The following is a 12792-nucleotide window of genomic DNA, read 5'->3' as shown; positions in this document are numbered from 1 at the left end:
CAGAGATGAAGGTTGTTCTCTTTGCTGCACTTACTGTGAAAATGAAGTCCTGTTGTAGGATATTTGGTCACATGGTGAACCCTGAAACTGTGTTAGTTACTGGAAAAACCTGTTTTTAGGTGAGGTGTGAGAATTGGTCTCTGGTTGAAATCTGAAATTTCTTGGGTGAAAAATACATCCTCAGGGTTTGGATGAGTTCAGATGCTGCTAGTTCCGTTTCTCAAGCCCCAATGGGTGAGTTAATCCTTGAAGGAAATGATATTGAACTTGTTTCAAATCCCATAGCTTCATTTGACAAGGCAGAACAGTTAAGAACAAAGACAGCAGGAATGGCATCTGTGTCTGAAAAGTAACCCTGCAGCATGTGAGAGGAAGACTGCAGCTACCCAGCCAGATTATAAGGATGATGTGGGATATGTGGAACGATATTAGAAGGAAACAAAATCCTTCTAATAAAGAAAAACAAACTCATAGGAGGACTGACAATGTGGCCAGCACTAAAGACACTTGCTATCAAGCCTGTGTTCAAGGTCCAGGACCCACATAGAGCAAGCAGAAAATAGACTCCTGGCAAGCTGTCCTCTAACTTGCACACTCCATGACATACAAAGACTCACACATACACAAAATAAATAAATATATGTAAAAAATTCTTCAGACCAATGCAAAGATTACCATGCCAATGGACTGGTTGTAACGAAATGTTACCTGATGATTAACTTTCTCACTGGTCTTTCTAACCAAGCTCACAGAAACATAAGCACAGTTTGTAGATAACCAGTTTTGTTCCTTTCAATCTGCTTTGTCAATTTATTTCTTCATAAAAAGGAATACAAATGTACAGTCAACTAGAATATTCTCATCAGCAAATAACATATTGTCTCTTATGCAAAGAAGTTAGCATGGATAAGGAACAGAGTTTGTTAAGAAAATTATTCAGTTAAGAAACAATTTTTTTAGAAATATGCTCTCACTACACCCCCCCACGCCCCACCCTGCTATGGACCAGATTGGCCTCTATTCACTTGCCTCTTCTTCCTATACCAGGCTAATTTATTTATGTGTAGGGGTGTTCTGCCTTGCTTGTATGTCTGTACACCACATATGCAGTACCTGAGGACTCCAGAAGACAACATGAGATTCCTTGGACTAGAGTTACACAGATGGTTGTGATGCTGGGAATCAAACCCAGGTCTTCTGGGAGAATAGCCTGTTGGGATAACCTACCTCCATACATACTATATCAACTGGCTTGAAGGTATGTCCCTGTATTTTCAATTGTTTATTGCTGGGCCTACAGAGTCAGGTACTAGCAGGATATATGGTGTTGTCATTTCTACAGCACACAAGACCTGCTTTATTGCTTCCTCACCTGCCCAAGAGGATTCGCTGAGATTGTCACGTTAAAAAGCAAGCTGCCATGAGGAAGCACATTGCCCTCAATCTGGCCAAAAGGAAACACTGCGATATGAATGGGGTGTAGTCAGGCTGCTGATTGGCTCAAAATGAGTAAGCTGTCCCCCACTTATGCTGATAGCATTTTTGTATGAGAATAAGAGTGTGACGTTTGATAAATAAAGAGCAGGCTGCTGGAGCTGGGGTAGAGGGAGGGAAGCAGAACAGGAGCAAATGGGTAGCTGAGGGTAGCCCCAGCAAACAAGCTAATAGCCTTATATTATACAGATATCTATCTTTATCACTGAACCCCAAATGGGACCCCTGAAGCCCTCACAATAGTATCCAGTGTTCTTAACTGCTGAACCATCTCTCCAGCCCCTCAACTCAAATTTTACTTATTGATAGAAGAGTAAAATACTTGGGACAGGTGGGATGATTCAGCAGGTTAAGATGCCTGCTGCTGAGCCTGAAGACCTGAGTCTGATTCCCAGGACCTACACGATCAGAGGAGAGAACCAACTCCTGCAAGTTGTCCTCTGACCTGAGTTGGGGTAGGTGTGCACAGGCGTACAAATACACAAAAGATTTATTTTATTCATACGAGTACACTGTAGCTGTGTTCAGACACACCAGAAGAAGGCATTTGATCCCATTACAGATGGTTGTGAGCCACCATGTGGTAACTGGGAGTTGAACTCAGGACCTCTGGAAGAGCAGTCAGTGCTCTTAACCGCTGAGTCATCTCTCCAACCCAAGAGAAATCCTGTCTTGAAAAAACAAACAAACAAACAAACAAATAAATAACAAAAATATTGGCTGCAGCTGGGTGTGGTAGGCAGACAGAGCTACATATTGAGTTCTACAGAATGAGTTCCAAGAGAGCTAGAGCAACCCTATCTTGAAAAAGCAAATAAATAAATAAATAAATACCAAAAATACTGGCTGCAGCTGGGTGTGGTAGGCAGACAGAGCTACATATTGAGTTCTAGGACAGCCAAAGCCCCATAGAAAAACCCTATTAAAAACAACAATGGGGCTGGAGAGATGGCTCAATTGTTAAGAGCACTGACTACTCTTCCAAAGGTCCTGTGTTCAATTCCCGGTGGCTCACAACCATCTGTAATGGGATCTGATGCCCTCTTCTGGTGTGTCTAAGGACAGCGACAGTGTACTCATATACAAAATAATATTAAAAACAACAACAACAAACCAAAAACAAAACCACTTTCAGGAGATGTGGGGTTCAATTAACAGCACCCACATGGCAGCTCACACCCTTCTCTAACTCCAGTCCCAAGAGATCTGATGCCATCTTAAAGTCTTTTGGGGCATTACATATAGGCAAAAAATACATAAACAAAAAATATAAATAAAGCAAAAAGTTTAAATATGAAATTGGTTTTAGAGCTGGGTATGGTGGCACATACATTTAACCCCAGTAGTCAGGAGGCAGAGGCAAGAAAATCTCTGTAAATTTGAGGCCAGCCTGGTCTACAGAGTGAGATGTAGCACAGTCAGGGCTACACTGAGAAACCCTGTCCTGAAAAACCAAAACCAACCAAACAAAAAAACCCCTTAGTTTTAGTACTCAAAGATTAAAGGTCAATGTTAACAACAGATTAAAAATGATACATAGAAAAAGAAAAGATGGGGTTGGGGATTTAGCTCAGTGGTAGAGCGCTTGCCTAGCAAGCGCAAGGCCCTGGGTTTGGTCCCCAGCTCCGGAAAAAAAAAAAAAAAAAGATGAAAAAGAAAAGATATCACTAGCAACAAGTGGTGACACAGTACAAGAGGCCAAAGCAGGCCTACTAAGAATGTGAGGTCAGCCTGAGCTATCTAGTATGTCCAGGGCAAACGTGGGCTACACACCAAGACAGAGTCTCAAAAAAAAAAAAAAAAAAAAAAAATCAGTGTTAGCTTTCTAACCAAATATAGAGATGACTTCAATGTTTCTTTGTAATGATGTTGCTTTCTTAAAATACAGAATTTAGAAAGAAGGAAAACACGGGAGACTAAGAATGGTTCAGAAGTTAAGGCTGAGGAAATAAAGTCTAAAACTTCATGATCGTGAAAAAGTGCTTACAGTCCCTTTCTATGATTTATTTATGATTTACTTATTTATCTATGATTTATTTTTGTGATTTATTTCAATTCATACCTTAGTAACAAGATGCATATATTCTGTTGGGTACTATAAAGTCTGAGATAATCAGAAATTTTGAATTTATAAAGATCAAAAGTTAAATAAAAGAAAACAGATTTTCTTTAGGTCATTTACAAACAAAACTGTCCTCCTAACTACGAAGCTCCACTGTGCCTGCTAATAAACTGTTTATAAACATGTGTCCTTTCTTAATGTTGATAACCATCTTTTGATCAGATTGTTTTAACTTACTTTTCAGAACTATGAGTGATTTTTGTCCCATGGAAACAGACTGTGGAGGAGGTTAACATAAAGTGCTTGACTAAATGCAAGAAGTCCTGTACTGCATAAACCAGCTGTGGTGTCCTGCACCTACAATCTAGCCCCCAGGAGGAAGGGGACAGAAGATCAAAGGTTCAAGTCATCCTTGCCTACAGAGCAAGTTCAAGGCCAGTGGAGGCTACTGAAAACATGAAAAAGGGCACAGAGAATTGGTTTGGTACCTAAAGGCACTTGCCACCAAACCTGAAAACCTAAGTTTATTCCCTGGGATCCACATGTTAATAGAGTGCCTACTCCCACAGCTTATGCTCTGACCTCCAGGTGTATGCAACGGTATAAACATACAAATAAACATGCACATGCACATGCGCACACATGCACGCACACACACACAGAGAGGGAGGGAGAGAGAGAGAGAGAGAGAGAGAGAGAGAATATAAACCTTTTAAAGATAAAATGGAGGGGCTGGGGATTTAGCTCAGTGGTAGAGCGCTTACCTAGGAAGCGCAAGGCCCTGGGTTCGGTCCCCAGCTCCGAAAAAAAGAACCAAAAAAAAAAAAAAAAAAGATAAAATGGAATATAGTATACACTTCTAAATTACAACAGTGGAATAAAACGCTGGAGGAGTAAGACAAGAATATGAATTAGAGTCAACTCAAAACATAGTGAGACACTATGTCAAAATAAGCAAAAGAAAACAAATTATGTCTAAAGCCTGGTGCCCTTTAGCTATAGAATAAAGTAAGATTAAGTCATCTTGTACATATACCTAAAATATCTGTAGAAAAAGATAGAAGGAATTGGTAATAATGGTTGTATCCCAAAGACCTTGATAAATAATAAGAATGATTACATGACTTTTTATTATGTACCCTGTTAAATCTTTTGAATTCTATACCATGTACAAATATTACACATCCAAAAAATTTAAATGTGGGGCTAGTTAAGAAAGCTTGTTGCTTTTCCAGAAAAACCCAAGTTCAATTCCTAGCCCCCATATCAAATGGTTCTCCCATATCAAATGTAACTCAAGCAGTAGAGTATCCAACTCCCTCTCTGCTTCTGCAGCCACCTGCATACATGTGGCATACACACATGAAATTAATAAAAAAAAATTCTACTTAAAGTTCAGTGTTACACAATATAGTAATCCTACTACAGAGAGGTTGAAGCTGGTGGATGGCAAGCTCAAGGCTACATAACGTTGCAAGCTGACCTGATCTACACAGCATGAGCCTAGGTCAAAAAACATAAGCAGTTATGTCCGCTATGGTAGTGCACACTTTAAAAATATTAGCATCTGGAGATAGAGGCAGGCAGAGCTCTGTGAGTTTGAGGCCAGTCTACATAGAATTCTAGGCCAATCAAGGATGTATATTGAGATCTTGTCTCATAGACATACATGCGTGCACACACACACACACGCGCGCACACACCCAGAGAGAGAATGTGTGTGTGTAAGACAGAGCCAGGTATGGTGACATACATCTGTAATCCCAGTACTTGGAAGCACTAATTCTAAGTCAGTCTAATCTATATAGTGAGTGCCAATATGGCCAGGCACCTGCACACATGTGCACATATTCCCCCACATACATATAACTAAAAATAAACCCTAAAATAACAAATTAGTATATATAATGAAGTAATATTACTTCAGAGTGATTTGTACTTTCTCACAACCCAAAACAACTTCTCATACTTGCACCAATCTATGGATATAGCAATATGTAATTAGGAATAATTTTAATATTGCTATGATCATTTGGCAGAATAACAGTAGCAGGTTTTCCCCTAGAACCCATGACTTATCTAGTCATTACCAGGTATGGATTCCATCTTATAGACCAGGCCTTAAATCCACCCAAAACTGTAGGCGACTCTCATGACATCTGTGCCACTATCGCACAGTGGACTATCTTGTAGCATACATTGTTATAGCTCAGAGATCCATAGCTGTGTGAGATTCATCATTAATTTTCTTCTCTGGCATTGCTTATAATACCTTCCAGCAGTATCAACACTATGAACACTAGCAAATAATGATGGCGCCTCCAGCTGAGGACCAGCAAGGTTTCTCCTGACGTGTAAATGTGGTGTAACTAGCAATAGGCTCTTACTGTCAGGTTGTGAAGAGTAACACTGCATTGGCAATAGCTTGTAATGGGGGTGGGGGAAGGGTCCCCACTGGTCAACAAATCAAAAAGATGTAATCATTCTGGGTGCTACAGGTTTTGTGGTGGCATACAATGTATAGTTGAGCTATGGTAATGCTACTTAAACTCCTTTTATATGTTTACACTTTAGGAAGCATCCACTATAGTAGGTTTCCAGATAGCTTTGCAAGAAGCTGTTAAAGTTAGTTGTCCCTCCTTATAGTGCCTCCTCTACCCTGTCCTCCCATTCCCCAACCCCAATTAATCCTCCTGTCCTCACTTCCTCTTTATCCCTTTATAATATTATATCCCTTCTTTCCCTCAAAGTGCCCTGCTCACTTAATAGCTACCTAGCCTCTGTATGTAAATGAAACACATATCGCTAAAGCTTAAAAGCTAACATCCATACATGAGAAAAAAACATGCAATTCTTGTCTTTCTGGGTCTGGATTGCCTCACTCAGGATGACTGTGGTGTGCACATGTAATTCCACATACTTGAGAGGCTGGGGCACCTCAGGAGTTCTGGGAAAACAGAAAGATTCCATTTCAAAGGAGGAGAATATCATCATCATCATCATCACCACCACCACCACCACCAGCACCAGCACCAGCAGCACATACATTCACACATGAATAAAAATAAAATAAACCCTTGAAATGTTTAAATAAAATTAAGCTAAAATGTATAAAAATAACAATTTTTAGAATTAGATCACAAAAGTTCTGTTCTATTACTGAGCTAAAAACTAGAGCAGAATCCCCAAAACAAGATTAACTGCTGTGCTTTCAATATATAATATTGGGAGTTATTCTTGGATCTTACGAACACTGTTAATGAAGGAGTACAAACCAGTCTTCACATCTCCTTCCATCTGGATGATATTCCTATGAATACACATGAGTATCTATCTTAATTAAAGCACCTAGACTAGAACACAGTATTTCTGGTATAGTTGGTCAGTAACTATATACAGTTAAACTAAGACTTTCATAATTTGTGATCTTTTTGTACACCTAAAATTTCATCACTGAGCCTATTTTCCCTCCTCCCCTCCCCACCTCCTCTTTTTCTCTTTTCTTTCTTTGAACTTACTGTGTAGACCATGGTACTTCCAAACTCAAAACAATCCTGATGCCTCAGTCTCCGAAGTGCTGGATTATAGGCTGCCCACCATGACAACTGCTCAGGTCAGCTTCAAACTTGCTGTGTAGCAAAATCTGGTTTTGAACTAATGATCCTCCTGACTCCATCCCCAAGGGCTGGGATTACAGGTATGTGTCACTATACCCTGCTCCCAAATTTTTTCTTTAAGTTAGTAAACAAAACTTACCTAATTCTATCCCTAAGTTTTCAAAGTAATGTTTGAAAAAAATTATTAAAACCAGAAGTTGAAGAGATGGCTCATGAGTTAAAAACATGTACTGCTCTTACAGAGGGACTGAGCTCAGCTGCCAGCACCAACTTCACAGCTCATAAAATCACTTGTAATTCCAGCTCCAGGGCATCTGACACCTCTGGCCTCCTTGGGTACCAGCACTAACATGCACACTTCCCTAGATACATATATCTCAAAGATACAGACAGACAGACAGACAGACAGACACACACACACACACACACACACACACACACGGACACGGACACGGACACACGGACACACACACATACAGAAGTAGGAAGAAAGTATTAGATCTACTGGATTAGATTCACAGATAAGTCACCATATGAGTGCTGGGACTTGAACCCAGGTCCTCTAGAAGAGCAGCCAGTGCTCTTAGCCAAGGAGCCATCTCTCCTGCCCCAGATTTTAGCCTTTGATTCAACAAGAGAAAAGTGAAAAAAATACTAACATTTATTTACATTGTGTCCTGGCTGGATACTTCCATACATCATCTATATAATTCTCATGCCTGTGATCATCGTTTTATAAGTGACCACACATGCTCAGAAGTGTGAAATCTGCCTCTAGAGAAAACACATTCACATCCCAGAATGAATCAGTCTATCTAAACCTGTGGTTCTCAACCTCCCTTAATACAGTTCCTCATTTGTCGTGACCCCCAATCATAAAATTATTTTCATTGCTACTTCATAATTGCAATTTTTCTATTGTTATGAATCATAATGTAAATATTTGATATGCAGGATATCTGACATTCAACCCCTGTGAAAGGGTAGTTCAACATGCCCCAAAAGAGGTGGAAGCTCACAGACTGAGAACCACTGAGGTAAACTAAAATTCTGCACCATTCCTATTACAATACTCTAACTTTTTACAGGGCTTAACACAAGAGGGAATAAGCCTGGACAGTGGTGGCACACACCTTTAGTCCCAAAACTCTTTGGGAGGCAGAGGCAGGGGGATCTTAGTAAATTCGAGGCCAGGCTATTCTATGGAGAGTTCTGGGGCATACAAACAAACAAACAAGGGGGGTGGGGTGGGAGTTAGAATTTAAGTAATTGTGAACCTTTTTAAAATTGGAATTGCAAAAATGAAATTTGCCTTTTTTCCTATGCTATGTGGGGATTTTCCATTCATTAACTAAGAATGCCTAAGACAAAGCTTCTTAAACATTGCATTTAAGGACAAAAGAAACTAAACACAGCTTAGAATTCACTTAGCTTCGGTCAATTCCAACAGGAAGTCTATTTTGAAAGCTCTAAATGTTATCTTAGAAATTAATGTTAATATTGCCTTCTCTTTGTGTCATCTTTGATTTGTATGAATATTTCCAATTCTTCAAGTGAAATTAAGGACTACTTTATGTTTCATTTACACACCTATAGACCTCGTTCTTAGATTCAGAAGCTTATTCATCCTTTATTTCCGTTGTTCCAAGGATCAAGCCCAGGGTCTTGTGGATGCTAGACAGTACTTAGCCACTGAACTACAGACCCAACCTGAGTTGGTGTCAATACCTCAATTTGAAAAACTTAGGTGAGAGGGGGTAAAGTTATGTTTGCGTTAGTCAAGAACCTGTGACCCGCAGTGAAGATTATCTAGTGCCAAATATAACTCAGGTCAGGTTATTAGCAGGAGCCTTATTTGCAAGAAAGAATCACAAACAACCCACATACAAAAACAAAACCCTCTTTCCCCACATCACATCACCACAATTTAAACAAACAAACAAATTCTCTACTGAGAAAGAGGATATACCTCAATTATTCCCATAAACCCTTTAAGGCTACTGTAATAAATAAGGTCTTGAATCTAGAAATGTTAAAAAGATTACACAGGAAATGATAATAATCCCTGTCAGTGTTCCCCTCTGGTAAAAGGTAGTCAACAGATTCCTTAATATTTTCCAAAGCACTTGCAAATGAATTGATTCATTCAACAACACAGTCCAGACTAAAACAACACCAGGCATTATCCCTATTTTACAGAATAAGAAAACAAGGTCAATGACAGGATAAATATCTCTTCCAAGACTGGAATTACAGTAGCAAACAAAGAGAAGCTTACAACCAGGCAATCTGATTTTCAGGGAACTGACCTACCAAGGAAAACTGGACATTTTTCTTATTTTGACATCTTTCTTATTTCTTATTGTTTTTCAAACTCTGCATATACTAAACAAATCATATGGTATCCATTCAATAACAAACTACTTCACAAACAAAAATAAAAGTGCACAATTATGTAACTGGAAACATTGGTTAGCACTCTTGGCTCTCTTATGATACATTCCTACTACTGATTTGCATAAAGGACAAAAACTAGAAAGGTGGCAAGGTGGGAAGGAAGTTAAATGTCACACATACAATTGATAATGGCACCCCCCAAGTCAAGGAGTTTATGTTCTAGTTGTTTACCTTACATATACTGTTATGGATTATTTACTTGTCTTTCCCATTTAGGTGTTACTTTGCTGCTAGAAGCAATGTACCTTCTCCCCAAATCTTAATGCACAATGATTCGTTACATCTTCCACCTAAATAAGACCTCCAGAATGTGCCACATAAAGAAAAATCGACTGCAAGGCATTTCTCCTTTCTAGTAAAATGCTAACATAACATAGGCCAATCCTTGAGACCAAAAAAAAAAAAAAAAAAAAAAAAAAAAGAAAGAAAGAAAAAAGAAAGAAAGAAAAGAAAAGAAATGGTATTCTCTGTGAAAAAGATTTACAGTCCTTTTAAACCTGTGTTAATTCCTGTGCCATTAACTTTTTATAGCATTCTATGAACTCTACAACAAAGGGGGGAAACTAAGTGTCAGGATTTCAACCGATGAATCTGGGTGGAACAAAGACTTCTCCTTTCATTATGCAGTGAGAACCAAGTTGCCAAAAAAAAAAAAGCTCCCCTCAGACATCAGACACCATTCACAGTTACTAGCTGCATGCCTGGATGTGCAGGGGGTAAAATCATCAGGTCAAATACTGACCCTGTCTTCTTGGTTCCTACCTCTTTGCCAAAGGTGTCGACCCAGGGCTAGAGCCCTAATCTTTTTCTCCCCAATACAGCTAAGGAACTTAACCCTCTGAGTTCCATAACCCTGTCTTACGCAGGCATCCTCCTGAACAACTCACGTTCGAAATTCAGTCGATGACCCTGTCCCCACTCTCCCAGACCCCCACAGGACTGCTCCTAATAGCCACTGGCGTCTGGAAGGGATCCCCCACCCCGACCCCCCCCCCCCAAACCCGCCACTCCCTACCCATTCGCCGGCCAAGGCGAGCTAGGAAAGGGACCAGAGCGCAGCCCTCAGTCTAGCCTCAGTCCAGCAGAGGGGCGAGGCAGATGCAGCTCAGTCAGCCTACTCGCGCCCCTCAGCAGCGGCGAGGTGGGTACTCCATACGACCGAGAGGAGCATCGCTCAGCCGCCCGAATCAGGCTGGCAAGGAGGAGAAGGTGTGGTCCAGGAGCGGCGGCGGCCTGGATAGACAGTCTGGTGAGTCCCAGGTCCTGTCCCTGATACACCCGGGCCTCGCCTGCATCCCGTCTTCTCGCAGTCACCACCGAAGCCTACCCAAGACACTCCTCTCGGCCGCGAACGCCGCCCAAGGGGCCGTGGGGTCTGCGTCTCATCAGGCTAGTGACAGGTGGCGACGGGTGACCATGGCAACCCACGGTGCACCGCGGCCCGCCCCCGCCTCCAGGAATCCACTCACCTGAGGGCTCCGGGCGGAGCCGGCAGAAGCGGCGGAGGAAAACGCGGCGGAGAGGCCGGCGGCCAGGGCCCCAAGGCAGCCAATTCCAGGCTAAGGCGCGAGCGCGAGGGCGGCGGTCTGGGCTCAGCAGCCCGCACGTCAATCCATCAGCTCGTCAGCCGGTCCTTCTCGCGTCCGCCCCTATCCCGCCTCCGACCGCTCCGCTCCACAGACTGCGGTTGTCAAGCGCCGCTGGAACGGAGCTCCAGCCGCCAGCTGCAGCCAATCACTGCTCGTCCCTGGGGCCGCCTCAGGACCCCTCCTCGCGAGGCGGCTAGGCAGGTGCCTGAGCAGAAGAGTCTGCTGGGCCAGCCCAGGATAGGGCGGGGCATAGAGGCGTGGCCTAACACGAGGGGCAGAATTTAAGACTGGCGCCGCCTAGAAGCTCCTGGCCCTTAGCTCTCTTAGGGTTTAGGAGATTCCTGTAAGGAATAGGCTCAGAATCTTCGGGTGACGCTATGTATGTCCCAAAATAGCGTGGACAGGTGTGGTAGTTTGAATGAGAATTGCCCCCCTAGTCATGCATTTGAATGCTTGTCTCAGTTACTGGACTGTTAGGGAAGGATTATGATAGTGGTTCTCAAGAATGGGTCCAAACCCCTCCCGGGGGTAACATATCAGATAATTACAATTCATAGCAGTAGCCAACTGTTATAAAATAGCAACGAAAATAATTTTATGGTTAGGACAGGGGTTGGGGTGGTCACCAAAAGATGAGGAACTATATTAAAGGGTCACAGCATTAGGAAAGTTAAGAACCACTGGATTAGGTGTGAACTAGTTGGAAGAGATGTCACTGTGGGTGGTCTTGGAGGTTTCAAAAGCCAGACCTTTACTAGTCAGTCTTATGTCCGGTGCTTGTGGATCACATGTAAGCTATTAGCTACTGTTCCAGCATCGTGCCTCCCAGTCTGCTGGCACATTCCCTGCCAAGACAGTCATGAACTAACCCTCTGGAACCCTGAGCTGAAAATTAAATGCTGTCTTTTATAAGTTGCCTTGGTCATGGTGTTTTGTCACAGAAATAAAAAAGTAACTAAGACAATCAGTCTTACTGTAGAAGTTTTCTGTGCACTGGGTTTGACTCTTAATTCTATGTCCAATAATTTACTAATAAAGGTTAAATAAATCTCCCTGCCTTGCCCTTTTCCATACTCCATCTCCCTCCATGAGAACTATCCCCTTCCAGTTTCTTTTTTTTTCTTTTTCTTTTTTTTTCTTTTTCTTTTTTTTTTTTTTTTTCTTTTCTTTTTTTCGGAGCCGGGGACCGAACCCAGGGCCTTGTGCTTGCTAGGCAAGCGCTCTACCACTGAGCTAAATCCCCAACCCCCCACTTCCAGTTTCTTAATGTGTAAAACTAATCCCATCTTGAAGCACTTAACAAGGTTGCTAGTTTGAACTGCCCTTTTATTTACAGTAGTAACCTCCCTCCGACAATATTTGTGTAGCAGTATTCTCCCAGATACATGATGCTCAAGGAGACAAACTTCCAGGAATTGTAACAATACAGAAGCTATAGAAGACGACTAACCTTAGCATAACACATTTTGTCCAGCCAGTTCTCCAGCACTCAGGAGGCAGAGGCAATCCTCTGAGAGATTTGGCCAGACTGGTTTACATAGTGAGTTCCAGTCAGCAAAGACTGGGACCTCAA

The 12792-nt window shown here is 41.8% G+C and overlaps 1 protein-coding gene across 8 annotated transcripts in view; it reads right to left on the bottom strand.

The window, feature by feature from the left end:
- Wdr47 (WD repeat domain 47) overlaps positions 1-11300 on the bottom strand; it is a 60868-nt gene extending 49568 nt beyond the window's left edge. For 2 of the 8 annotated variants that reach the window (XM_006233155.5, XM_063281931.1), the window contains exon 1: positions 11100-11187. Coding sequence is in view for 4 of the 8 variants with exons in the window: in XM_063281924.1 (XP_063137994.1) it covers positions 6389-6526 (138 nt within the window). In the remaining 4 variants the exon portion in view is untranslated. Of the gene's footprint in view, positions 1-6388; positions 6527-10645; positions 10931-11099 lie in introns of those variants that run through there. The other 6 variants (NM_001100702.1, XM_063281928.1, XM_063281924.1 and 3 more) reach the window with 6 other exon arrangements.
- Positions 11301-12792: the final 1492 nt, after the last annotated feature.

Source organism: Rattus norvegicus, chromosome 2 (genome assembly GCF_036323735.1).
Source record: "Rattus norvegicus strain BN/NHsdMcwi chromosome 2, GRCr8, whole genome shotgun sequence".
In the NCBI taxonomy this organism is placed as follows: domain Eukaryota; kingdom Metazoa; phylum Chordata; class Mammalia; order Rodentia; family Muridae; genus Rattus; species Rattus norvegicus.
This window is presented reverse-complemented; position numbering and strand designations above follow the sequence as displayed.